Source organism: Dama dama, chromosome 12 (genome assembly GCF_033118175.1).
Source record: "Dama dama isolate Ldn47 chromosome 12, ASM3311817v1, whole genome shotgun sequence".
NCBI classification, from domain to species: domain Eukaryota; kingdom Metazoa; phylum Chordata; class Mammalia; order Artiodactyla; family Cervidae; genus Dama; species Dama dama.
In genome coordinates this window covers 74,235,602-74,248,515 of record NC_083692.1, presented here as the reverse complement: position 1 = coordinate 74,248,515, position 12,914 = coordinate 74,235,602, and the positions used below count along the sequence as shown (strand labels likewise).

Below are 12,914 nucleotides of genomic sequence, written 5' to 3'. Positions count from 1 at the left end.
GGAAATAGAACTGCCATATGACCCAGCAATCCCACTTCTGGGCATACACACTGAGGAAACCAGATCTGAAAGAGACACGTGCACCCCAATGTTCATCGCAGCACTGTTTATAATAGCCAGGACATGGAAGCAACCTAGATGCCCATCAGCAGATGAATGGATAAGGAAGCTGTGGTACATATACACCATGGAATATTACTCAGCCATTAAAAAGAATTCATTTGAACCAGTCCTAATGAGATGGATGAAGCTGGAGCCCCTTATACAGAGTGAAGTAAGCCAGAAAGATAAAGAACATTACAGCATACTGACACATGTATATGGAATTTAGAAAGGTGATAACGATAACCCTATATGCAGAACAGAAAAAGAGACACAGAAACACAGAACAGACTTTTGAACTTTGAGGGAGAATGTGAGGGTGGGATATTTCAAAAGAACAGCATGTATACTATCTATGGTGAAACAGATCACCAGCCCAGGTGGGATGCATGAGACAAGTGCTCGGGCCTGGTGCACTGGGAAGACCCAGAGGAATCGGGTGGAGAGGGAGGTGGGAGCGGGGATCGGGATGGGGAATATGTGTAAATCCATGGCTGATTCATATCAATGTATGACAAAACCCACTGGAAAAAAAAAATAATAATAATAAAAATTTTAAAAAAATTAAAAAAAAAATAATAAAAAGCAAAAAAAAAAAAAAGAATTTAAATATCGTTCCCTTTTAAGTTCTGTAGAGGCCATCTTTGGAAACTGGCCCTCTAGAGAGGGAATTCATAACACAGCAGTTCTGTTGAACCTGGTTTCCTATTTTGGTCTTTATTCAGCATGCTGGATTAAGTTTCAGATTCTTACACATTTTTTATTCTAATTTGAAGATTTCTCTTTAGTAATAATGAGGAGGAGTGGAAACAAAAAAAACTGGCAGGGAAAGTTTGCTGTTTTAGCTATGATGGAAAGTAAATTTATCTCTAGTGATTAGAAGAAAGTTGTGACTGGCAATGAGATTTGATTTTACATTTGAAGAAAAGTCTCTGGAATAAAGGTTAGCATAGTGATTAGGGGTCTGTGTATTTAACCATATTAAAGACCTCTTTCCATGTGTTAAATCCATCTTTGATGCCCTACCCCAAACTCACCACCACCACCACGTTGAGAGACACTTTCTTTAGCTATGATATTTTAAAATAAAAAGTAATTAATAAAAATTTAGCATGCAGTTAGCCACTTTAATAACATGTTTGAATGATTCTGTACTAAAATATTATTATTATTATATGTTTATATAAGATTTTACACAATGACTACCTAATTGTTGAGCCCTTAGATAACCAGATAGATAACCTTAGATAACCAGAGTTACAAAGATTATATTATATTAAGCCACATTCTAGAGTAAAATATTTCCAAATAATAGAACATTATCAAGTAAGATGTATACCTTAAGAGCTATCCATTATTGTATCATATGTGAATATAATATATAAATATAACACAATTTTTAATTAATAAAGGTAACATAAGAATGTCTTAACAGATGTAGAAGCAAAAATAGATAAACTTGAAACCCATTTTTGATAAAGTAAACCAGAAATAGAAATAAATGATCTAAATTGATTAAAAAAACCTCTTCATCAGAAATAATTGGCAAAATCATATTTTAGTAGTAAAACACAAAAACATTACAATTAAAATCAAGGACAAAACAAAATATTCCTATGACAGAGTTATTGTTCTAAGTGATTCATTTTCCTTTTTTACTAAAGGATAACGTTTCTATCTTTCACAAATGTTAAACGAGGTAATGTGACTTTGTTTGCCCAGTAAGACAAATTTACATATGGCACTTTTAAAGAAAACCTTTAAGAACCATTATGCAATGCATCATAGCTCTTTTTCCCGTGCAATAAAGTACACCCATGGCTGATTCATGTTATATGATTCAGCAATTTCACGTCTGGGTATTTATCAAAGAAAACAAAAACCTAATTGAAAAAGATATATGTACCCCAGTGTTTATTGTAGCATTATTTACAATAGCCAAAATTTCAAACCTAAATTTCATTACCCTGACATCAAAGCCAGACAAACACATAGGAAATGAAAACTACAGATCAATATCTCTAATGAATGCTGAAATAAAAATCATCAACAGATATTCAACATCATATAGCATATTAAAAGGATTGTACACTGTGACAAAGTGGGTTTTTTTCCTGGAATGCAAGGATGGTTTAAAAGATGAAGAGCAAAGTAATATATTAACTACAGGAAGGACTAAACCCCCATGGATATCTCAACTAATGCAGAGAAAATATCTGACCAAACTCCTCACCCTTACATGATAAGAAACATACAAAAAAAAAACCAAAAAACCAAACACTAGGGGTAGAAGTGAATTATCTCGGCATAATAAAGACCATTTAGGAAAAGATTCACAGCTAACATTAGAGCCAATGGTGAAAGACTGAAAACATTTCCTCTAGATTAGAAATAAGGCAAGAATTCCCACTTTTACCTCTACTATTCAACATAAAAGGAAGTCCAGAGCTATCACACAAGAAAAAGAGGTAAATATTATCCTGAAATAGAAAAGGAAGAAGTAAAATAATTTCTGGTTGTAGACAACATGATCTTATAAGTAGAAAACCCTACAGATTCCAACAAACTGTTAGACCTTATGAACAAATTCAGCAAAGTTGTAAGATTAAAAACTCAAAACACAAAAAATTATTTGCACTTCTAGGTACTATAAACAGTCTAAAGTAAAATTAAATATCATTCATTTACAATAGTATCAAAATTAAAATAGGAGTGAAGCTAACATAAGGAGGTTGAAGATACATACACTGAAAACTATAACATACTGTTGAAATAAATTATAGAGCCAAATTAATGGAAAGACATTCTGTGTTCATGGATTGGAAGACATAATATTGTTAAGATGTGCATACTAGCCAAAGTAATCTATAGATTCAATATAATAATATTTAGGCTAAGTGAATATAGCAAAGTCACTACAACTATTTAAAAAATAAAATTAAAGAAAAAGAAATTTACAGTAGTTCAAAAATAACATAAAGAGTAAAAAAATCTAACTAAACTTTACTCTGAAAACTAAAACACATAAGTGAGAGAAATTAAGTGAAGCAATATGTTCATGTTTATGTACCACTGACTCATTGCTGTTACATGACAATGATCCCAAACAGTTATATTGTTTGACTGATATATTGAAATTCCATATGTATACTTATAAGTATGCTAAAGAAAGTTGATAAGCTAATTCTAAACTGTAGGTAAAAAAGGATAGGGTCTAGAATACACAGAGCAATATTAGAGAACAAAGGGGGAGATATATATTATCAGATATCGATTTAATACAAACCTTAATGTGACAGTGCAGTATTAGTAAAAGTATAAAAAACAGAGAAGATTGAAATGGAGGCCCAAAAATAGTGTTATTTATCACACAGCCTCCACTGCAATCTAGCCAGAAATCAATTGTCTCTTTAGTAAATATTTTTAGGTCAATTAAATATCCATATGAAAGAAAATGAAACTTGACATCCTACCTCACACCACATACAATTAATTTTTAAAGGAGCATATCCTTACTTACATGTGAAAACCAAAAATCTTTAAGCATCTATTTTAAAATGAGAATATGTTCATGACTTTGAGAGAAAGAAATATTTTTCAAAAGAAATGTCTTGAACCATATACGAAAAAACTTGACAGTATTAAAACTAAGAGCTTCTGCTTACTAAGACACCATTAAGTGAAAAGGTAAATGCTAATAGAATTAGATCATTGCAATATATATATTCAACAAGGGGTTTGCTTATACATGATACAAATAATTTAAGTCAGTAAGAAAATGCCCATGATCCAGTTAAAAATTGAGCAAATAATTTGAATTGGCATCTTAAGAAAAATATTTCCAAATAGCCCATAGACATATGAAAAAGATGTCAGTTTGATTTTGGATTTTTCCTACAACACTGAAGATAAAAGCTGATATGAGAGAATAGCATGTTTACATTACAAAAAGGGAAACTAGTGATGACAATAAAGAAAAATATTTGGGAGCTTTTTATTGAATTAAACATACATTTATCCTACAATTGAAAAGTTTCAGTTGATATACACATACATCCAACAGAAATGAGTGCTATGTCCATCAAAAAACATGAGCAGGAATGTTGACAGCAGCTTTATTTGTACCTGCCAAATGTCCAACAACAATGTAATGTGTAAGTAAATTATGGTATGTTCATACAGTGGAAAAAATAATACAGTTCACTGGTAACAAAAAATAAACACTGATTAGCATAATTGCTTGGAATAATTTCACAGATAGTATTAAATCAAAGTAATCAAACATATACAGCATTACCATATAATTCCCCTTATTGACGTTCAAGAAGGCTAAATTAATTGAGAGTGATTAGAAATCATAAAAAGAGTTTTAGGATTTTTGACTGAGAGGAGGATATGAGGAAGCCTCCTGAGGTACTGTTGATATGCTATTTCTCTGTTCGTTTGGAAGTTTACATAGGTAAAAATTGAATCAATTATAAATTTAGGCTAAGATTAAAAATCAATATTTCAACTATTAGCATCTTGTAATATCCTTGAAATCTAGAGAATTTCTGTACATTAATAATGAAAACATAATAGATGGCTAAGTGATAACACGCACATGAAATTTTCAGAAGGAGTATTCAGTTCAGTTCAGTCGCTCAGTCGTGTCCGACTCTTTGCACCCCATGGACTGCAGCCAGGCCTCCCTGTCCATCACCAACTCCCTGCGTTTACTCAAACCCGTGTCCATTGAGTCGGTGATGCCATCCAACCATCTCATCCTCTGTTGTCCCCGTCCTGCCTTCAATCTTTTTCAAATGAGTCAGCTCTTCACATCAGGTGACTAAAGTATTGGAGTTTCAGCATCAGCATCAGTCCTTCCAATGAACACCCAGGACTGATCTTTAGGATGGACTGGTTGGATCTCCTGGCAGCCCAAGGGACTCTCAAGAGTCTTCTCCAACACCACAGTTCAAAAGCATCAATTCTTCGGCGCTCAGCTTTCTTCACAGCCCAACTCTCACATCCATACATGACTACTGGAAAAACCACAGCCTTGACTAGACGGACTTCTGGAAGAGACTTCCCTGGTGGCTCAGAGGGTAAAAGCATCCGCCTACAATGCGGGAGACCTGGGTTTGATCGCTGGGTGGGGAACAACCCCCTGGAGAAGAAAATGGCAACCCACTCCAGTATTCTTATCCGTAAAATCCCATAGACAGAGGAGCCTGGCGGGCTACAGTCCATGGGCTCGCAAAGAGTCAGACACGACTGAGCCACTTTACTTCACTTGACTAGATGGAACTTTGTTGGCAAAGTATGTCTCTGCTTTATAATATGCTGTCTAGGTTGGCCATAACTTTCCTTCCAAGGTTAAGCGTCTTTTAATTTCATGGCTGCAGTCACCATCTGCAGTGATTTTAGAGCCCCCCAAAATAAAGTCAGCCACTGTTTCCACTGTTTCCCCATCGATTTGCCATGAAGTGATGGGACTGGATGCCATGATCTTAGTTTTCCTAATGTTGAGCTTTAAGCCAACTTTTTCACTCTCTTCTTTCATTTTCATCAAGTGGCTCTTTAGTTCCTCTTCACTCTCTGCCATAAGGGTGGTGTCATCTGCATATCTGAGGTTATAGATATTTCTCCCACCAATCTTGATTCCAGCTTGTGCTTAAAGAGTATACAAATAATTAAAAATCCAAAGATGTTCATTAATACTGCTGATGAGGCAAACACAAATTAAGATAGTGAACTATTATTTTGCCTATCATATTTGCAAAATTATGATAAAAATTGATATCCAGTGTTAGAAAGCATGCAAAATAGCACCATGTATACTGTTCACAGGAGAAAAAAACATTGTGTCAACATTCTTCTCAGAAATTTCACTCTCAGCACTGTATCCTTTCCAAATACCTAATAAATACCTAAATAACTATGAGCAAAATTCAAAATTTAAAATTATTCATTGTAGTGCTGTTTGCAGAAGTTATAAAATAATAAATAATATGCATGTCAATTAATGAATATTTATTTCATTATAGCAGAGCTATTTTAAAAATATTATGTATTATTTTAAAAAGAATTAGCATTGCATACAGTATATGAAAGTATATCCATAAATCAATCTTTCTGTTTCTGTTCCTTCTTCTCCTTTTCTCTCTATTCACCCCTCTCTCTTCTTCTTTCGCCTCGTGGTATGGATGTGACAGTGGAAGAAAGGGTGAGATTTTATTCTTATTTACATATTTCTATCATTTAGAAAAATAAAACAATATAAAATCTAAAGTGGGAATCCTGACTAGAGAAAGCACCTCAAATAGAGAAAGTGGTGAAAAGGTTTACTGTTTTTGGGAAGGCACTTGGAACCAAACTTTTCCTAGTGTTTCATTATCTTTCTTATTAACCTCAGTCCTGAGAACATTTACCTCTCAATTACATAACATTTTAAAAATTGGTCTGCTATAATGAAATAAATGTTCAATTAATGGACATGCCTATAATTTATTATTTCATAACTTATGCAAACAGCACTAAAATGAATAATTTTAAATTTAGAAATTTTAAATAACCCAGCTGACATACTGGAACTATCATCCAGCTGATATATTACAAAAAAGAATCTTTTTTCCTCTTTTTTTTTTTCTATCCATTTCCATTTACCCCTGCATCCCACTATTACCCTAAAATACACATATTTTTTGTGTTTGGTAATTTCTGGCAATAGATTGTGATTTAAAAACTTTAATAATTCCCATTGTGATTTGATTATGAGTACCTGAATCCCTAAATCCCTGAACGCCAACATTTCCTAATAATGGCCAGTGTAACCTGGGTGTTCCACTTTATTTATTTTCCTACATCTATAGTATTTAGGATGGCTCTGTAGTGTTAATGTGCCAGGCTTCTGTGACCACAAGACCTGAGACTCTACACTTTATATGCAGAAGGTATATAATTAAACTCTATTATGTTGAAAGCTTTACTTCATGTTCCTGTTATCTATACCCATTTGCAAGATCAGTATTTAATGGAAATTGCAGAATTTTTTAGTAGTAGATCATATTGTATATGTAAAATCAAGTATATAAATCAAAAATTACATTTTAGAAAGCTTTCAAGAATATATGACTCACTAAAGTTAATCATGTTTGCTTCTTGGTATTAGGAAAATTATTTTCCTCATGTTTTTCATGTTTATAAATTACAGCAATAAATGTTCATTATTTTCATAATTATAAAAATGTTTAAGCATGAAAAATTAAATAGTGAAATATTTTTTGAAAAACATATTTATCATTAAAACCCTGCTTTTAATAAATCTGAGGTCTTTTATGTTATACCTAGACAACAATAATTGCTCTGTAAAAAAGTAACATGGATTATAATTAAGGGGATTTTTAATCTGAAATTTAGTAACTAAAATAAGCAACAATTAAGTTGCAAATAAAGGACAAAACCCAAATATTCAGTTTTCTAATATAAAATAAGAGTTTTACAATCAAAAAAGCTCTGTGGGTATTTATAACTGCACAAATTCACAGAGAGTTATATATTAATCAAAAGTATAATTGAGTTTATTATAGAAAATTTAAAACTATCAATAAGTAAAAAGAAAATTTTTTATGTCCAAGTAAATATTTATTTATAAAATATTTATATTTTATGTCCAAGTAAATATGTCCAAGTAAATATTAATTTTCTTTTGTCTTTTCCTTTAGTATAGCTGTTTATATAGCTTAACTTTTCTGTGTATGTAAATCTTTTTCATGTTTTAAGTATGTTTTATGTGTTGTTTTATTTCTCTTTATTAGTTTGCCATTTTTCTCAGGTTAATGAATTTTTTTGGCAATCATCATTTTAATAAAATGATACTTAAATTTGGGAGATTTTCTTCATATTATTCCTTGATAATTTTAATTGTTAGCATATAAATAACAATATTTCTATTCACATAATTTATGTTTTCTTTTTTTCATATAATTTCTTTATTGAGAAGTATATACATTTTTACTGTTTTCTTTAATTTTATTTGGTTTAAAATTATCTTTTTCAAAACTTGCATTCTTGTTAAATGCTTAAATGAAGATATTCAGTTCATAGATTCAAATGGGGCATGAACTATGATGATAAAATATAAAGAATAGTCACTAATATTTAAACTTGAAATTATTGTGTCTTAATTCCTCAAAACATCACTGTGTGTGGTAGCACTGTAGACCTTGAGTCAATAGCAGCTATCATGTGTAGCCACAGTCCTCAATACACTATTACCCATTTCATTTCATGCAGTAGCATCTTCTAGTCCTTGATTGTATGAATGGATGAAATACACAAACACACTCCCTGGACTGCTAATTCTTTCATATAAGAGAAATCATTTCTTTGTGCTCAATTTGATAGGAGTCAAACAGGGAGTAACTTGAATGTATGAATAACCATTATATGATTCTATTTAGATCAATAAAAGCATACTGTGTGCCCACATGTCCACAGCTATGACTTAAGATGGGAAATGTTATTATAGATAATAATAAGCTGGATGGAAGTGTATTATAACAATATTATGCAGAACAGACATTCAGCAAACTTCAGTTCAGTTCAGTTCAGTCACTCAGTCGTGTCTGACTCTTTGCGATCCCATGAATTGCAGCACGCCAGGCCTCCCTGTCCATCACCAACTCCCAGAGTTTACTCAAACTCATGCCCATCGAGTCGGTGATGCCATCCAGTCATCTCATCCTCTGTCGTCTCCTTCTGCTCATACCCCCAATCCCTCCCAGCATCAGGGTCTTTTCCAATGAGTCAACTCTTCACATCAGGTGGCCAAAGTACTGGAGTTTCATCTTCAGCATCAGTCCTTCCAATGAATACCCAGGACTTATCTCCTTCAGTATGGACTGGTTGGATCTCCTTGCAGTCCAAGGGACTCTCAAGAATCTTCTCCAACACCACAGTTCAAAAGCATCAATTCTTCGGCGGTCAGCTTTCTTCACAGTCCTACTTTCACATCCATACATGACCACTGGGAAAACCGTAGCCTTGACCAGATGGACCTTTGTTGGCAAAGTAATGTCTCTGCTTTCTAATATGCTATCTAGGTTGGTCATAACTTTCCTTCCAAGGAGTAAGCATCTTTTAATTTCATGGCTGCAATCACCATCTGCAGTGATTTTGGAGCCCCCAAAAATAAAGTCTGACACTGTTTCCACTGTCTCCCCATCTATTTCCCATGAGGTGATGGGACCAGATGCCATGATCTTAGTTTTCTGAATGTTGAGCTTTAAGCCAACTTTTTCACTCTCCTTTTTCACTTTCATCAAGAGGCTTTTTAGTTCCTCTTCACTTTCTGCCATAAGGGTGGTGTCATCTGCATATCTGAGGTTATTTATATTTTTCCCGGCAATCTTAATTCCAGCTTGTGCTTCTTCCAGCCCAGCATTTCTCATGATGTACTCTGCATAGAAGTTAAATAAGCAGGGTGACAATATACAGCCTTGATGTACTTCTTTTCTTATTTGGAACCAGTCTGTTGTTCCATGTCCAGTTCTAACTGTTGCTTCCTGACCTGCATATAGGTTTCTCAAGAGGCAGGTCAGGTGACCTGGTATGCCCATCTCTTTCAGAATTTTCCACAGTTTATTGTGATCCACACAGTCAAAGGCCTTGGTGTAGTAAATAAATCAGAAAAAGATGTTTTTCTGGAACTCTCTTGCTTTTTTGATGATCCAGTGGATATTGGCAATTTGATCTCTGGTTCCTCTGCCTTTTTTAAAACCAGCTTGAACATCTGAAAGTTCTCGGTTCACGTATTGCTGAAGCCTGGCTTGGAGAATTTTGAGCACTACTTTACTAGCGTGTGAGATGAGTGCGATTGTGTGGTAGTTTGAGCATTCTTTGGGATTGCCTTTCTTAGGGATTGGAATGAAAATGGAACTTTTCCAGTCCTGTGGCCACTGCTGAGTTTTCCAAATTTACTGGCATATTGAGTGCAGCACTTTCACAGCATCATCTTTCAGGATTTGAAATAGCTCAACTGGAATTCCAATACCTTCACTAGCTTTGTTTGTAGTGATGCTTTCTAAGGCCCACTTGACTTCACATTCCAGGATATCTGGCTCTAGGTGAGTAATCACACAACTGTGATTATCTGGGTCATGAAGATCTTTTTTGTACAGCTCTTCTTGTGTATTCTTGCCACCTCTTCTTAATATCTTCTACTTCTGTTAGGTCCATACCATTTCTGTCCTTTATTGAGCCCATTTTTGCATGAAATGTTCCCTTGGTATCACTAATTTTCAGCAAACTTAGGTAAGTGTCATTACTTAGGTAATGAGCTAGCAATAAGACCAAAGTGGCAAATAAACTTCCCTCTAGCCATTTTTACAGGGTGGAACCTCAAGAGTTATCTTCATAGAAAGGCCACACAGTTATTATAGTAGCCTAACCATCTAAAGGCAATGGCACCCCACTCCAGAAGTCTTGCCTGGAAAATCCCATGGACAGAGGAGTCTGGTGGGCTGCAGTCCATGGGGTCGCTGAGAGTCGGACACGACTGAACGACTTCACTTTCACTTTTCACTTTCCTGCATTGGAGAAGGAAATGGCAACCCACTCCAGTGTTCTTGCCTGGAGAGTCCCAGGGACGGGGGAGCCTGGTGGGCTGCCATCTATGGGGGTCGCACAGAGTTGGACACGATTGAAGTGACTTAGCAGCAGCAGCAACCATCTAAAGTTGATGATTTCTTATCTCAGATAAAACCTTTATAGACTCTAATGCTTGTACGCTGGAATTTTAAATTCTAGCTTCTAGTTTTATTTTTTCTAAAGATTATAATTTTTTAAGAATGTTAATATCTTAGTGAAATGTAATATTGCCTTGAGACAATGTAAAATAGGGGAAGGAAAATGCTGACTGATGGAAGATAGAGATGCATCAGTGGAAGTTAAAAGTCCAGTACTGGTGACTTTCCTCAAAAAATGTTTGCTACTTCATCAGTATCTCAAAGCTAGAGTTGTTGGGAAATATGTATTCATGTCATCTATGGAAAAATAATTTCTTCCAGCTAACCAATCAAGATGCATCCTAGGGAAAAAGTTCACTTTTGAAATAAGGTTCTTACATTTTGTGTGAAATATCTTATCCATTTTTAACATTACTAATGCCCCATTGTTTAATTTTTTGATCCAGGTGAAACCAGATCAAATGGATGAAAACCAAACAAAGGTAGTGAGAGAATTTATCCTGGCAGGTTTCTCACAGACACAATCTATTGAAACAGGACTATTTGTACTATTTCTTCTCCTCTATGTGTCCACTTGGGTAGGAAATGTCCTTATCATGATTACAGTAGTCTATGATAACCATCTGAATTCATCACCCATGTATTTCCTTCTTGGCAACCTCTCTTTCCTCGATCTATGTTATTCAACAGTAACTACCCCTAAGCTTCTGGCCGACTTTCTTGATAATGAAAAGCTCATTCCCTATGACCAATGCATTGTGCAGCTCTTCTCCCTGCATGTTGTAGGGGCAGCAGAGATGTTCCTGCTCACTGTGATGGCCTATGATCGCTATGCTGCAATTTGTCGCCCCCTGCACTATACCACTATCATGAGGCGAGGATTATGCTGTGTGTTGGTAGCTGCCTCCTGGATGGGAGGCTTTGTACACTCTACTGTTCAGACAATTCTCACTGTCCGTCTGCCCTTTTGTGGGCCAAATCAGGTGGACAACTTCTTTTGTGATGTTCCCCCTGTCATCAAACTTGCCTGTGCAGACACTTTTGTCATTGAATTGCTAATGGTATCTAACAGTGGGCTGATTTCTACGAGCTCCTTTGTAGTGTTGGTTTCTTCTTATGCCACCATCCTAGTCAAGATTCGCTCCAAGGAAGGAAGGCAAAAGGCACTCTCAACCTGTGGCTCTCACCTGATGGTGGTAACACTCTTCTTTGGACCCTGTATTTTCATCTATGCTCGTCCCTTCTCCACTTTTTCTGTGGACAAGATGGTGTCTGTACTCTACAATGTTATTACTCCCATGCTGAACCCCCTCATCTATACACTTCGGAACAAAGAGGTCAAGTCAGCCATGCGAAAGCTGTGGGATAGAAGTGGACTTACTTGGAAAAAGCAGGACACATAAAGAAGATGAAGTGAGTTTTTGCAGGCAAAGAATCTCGGGTTAGAATAATTGCTTTGGCAAGAATGTGTTAGGAGATGGTGGCTTAGTTGTTTGATTTTCTTCCATTAAATCATAATATTCCTATTTATGGCTTTATAACAAAATTAAACCCAGAAAAACTCCTTTCATACTGAATTGTTCTATTTTCTGCTTCCTTTTCATCCCTAAAGAAAATTTGGTTTCTGTTTCCTATCAATTTATGCTCTTCCATTCTATCCACTTATCTAATCAAATTTTATTATATACATTTTGTATATTCAGCTTGCTATTACATACAGGTACAATCTACCCTTTCCAAATTCTCATCAATTTCTTCTCCACCTTGCCACAGGTTTTGTCTTGGTCTCAGTTTTAACTTACTCCAACTAAAAGTCTGCAATGAATTAAGTACTGAATATATACTCACAAAAAAAGGTTTCTTCTCACAAAAAAAGGAATATCAATTAGATGAGCCAGAGTGAATCAGATTTATATGACTGTATAACAACAAGCTAGTGGGATATATTGGTCTGCTTCATCACTTCACCACACTATTAATTATCATCTAGTAGTGTAATTGAGGCAGCAATTGCCTAGTAGTATGGGTTCAAATACCTCTCTTCGAATTACAAGTCAAGTAAGGTCCCTATCTGTAGCATGT

The 12,914-nt window shown here is 34.9% G+C and overlaps 1 protein-coding gene across 1 annotated transcript; it reads left to right on the top strand.

Annotated features, from left to right (window-relative positions):
• Window positions 1–11,293: 11,293 nt before the first annotated feature.
• LOC133067293 (olfactory receptor 4Q2) lies at window positions 11,294–12,235 on the top strand. Its single transcript, XM_061158443.1, has one exon. It carries the CDS (start codon window positions 11,294–11,296, stop codon window positions 12,233–12,235), a length of 942 nt encoding a protein of 313 aa, XP_061014426.1.
• Window positions 12,236–12,914: the final 679 nt, after the last annotated feature.

Bases quoted from the DNA above. Each gene is read 5' to 3' on its own strand.
- LOC133067293 (XM_061158443.1), top strand. From the start codon at position 11,294: ATGGATGAAAACCAAACAAAGGTAGTGAGAGAATTTATCCTGGCAGGT.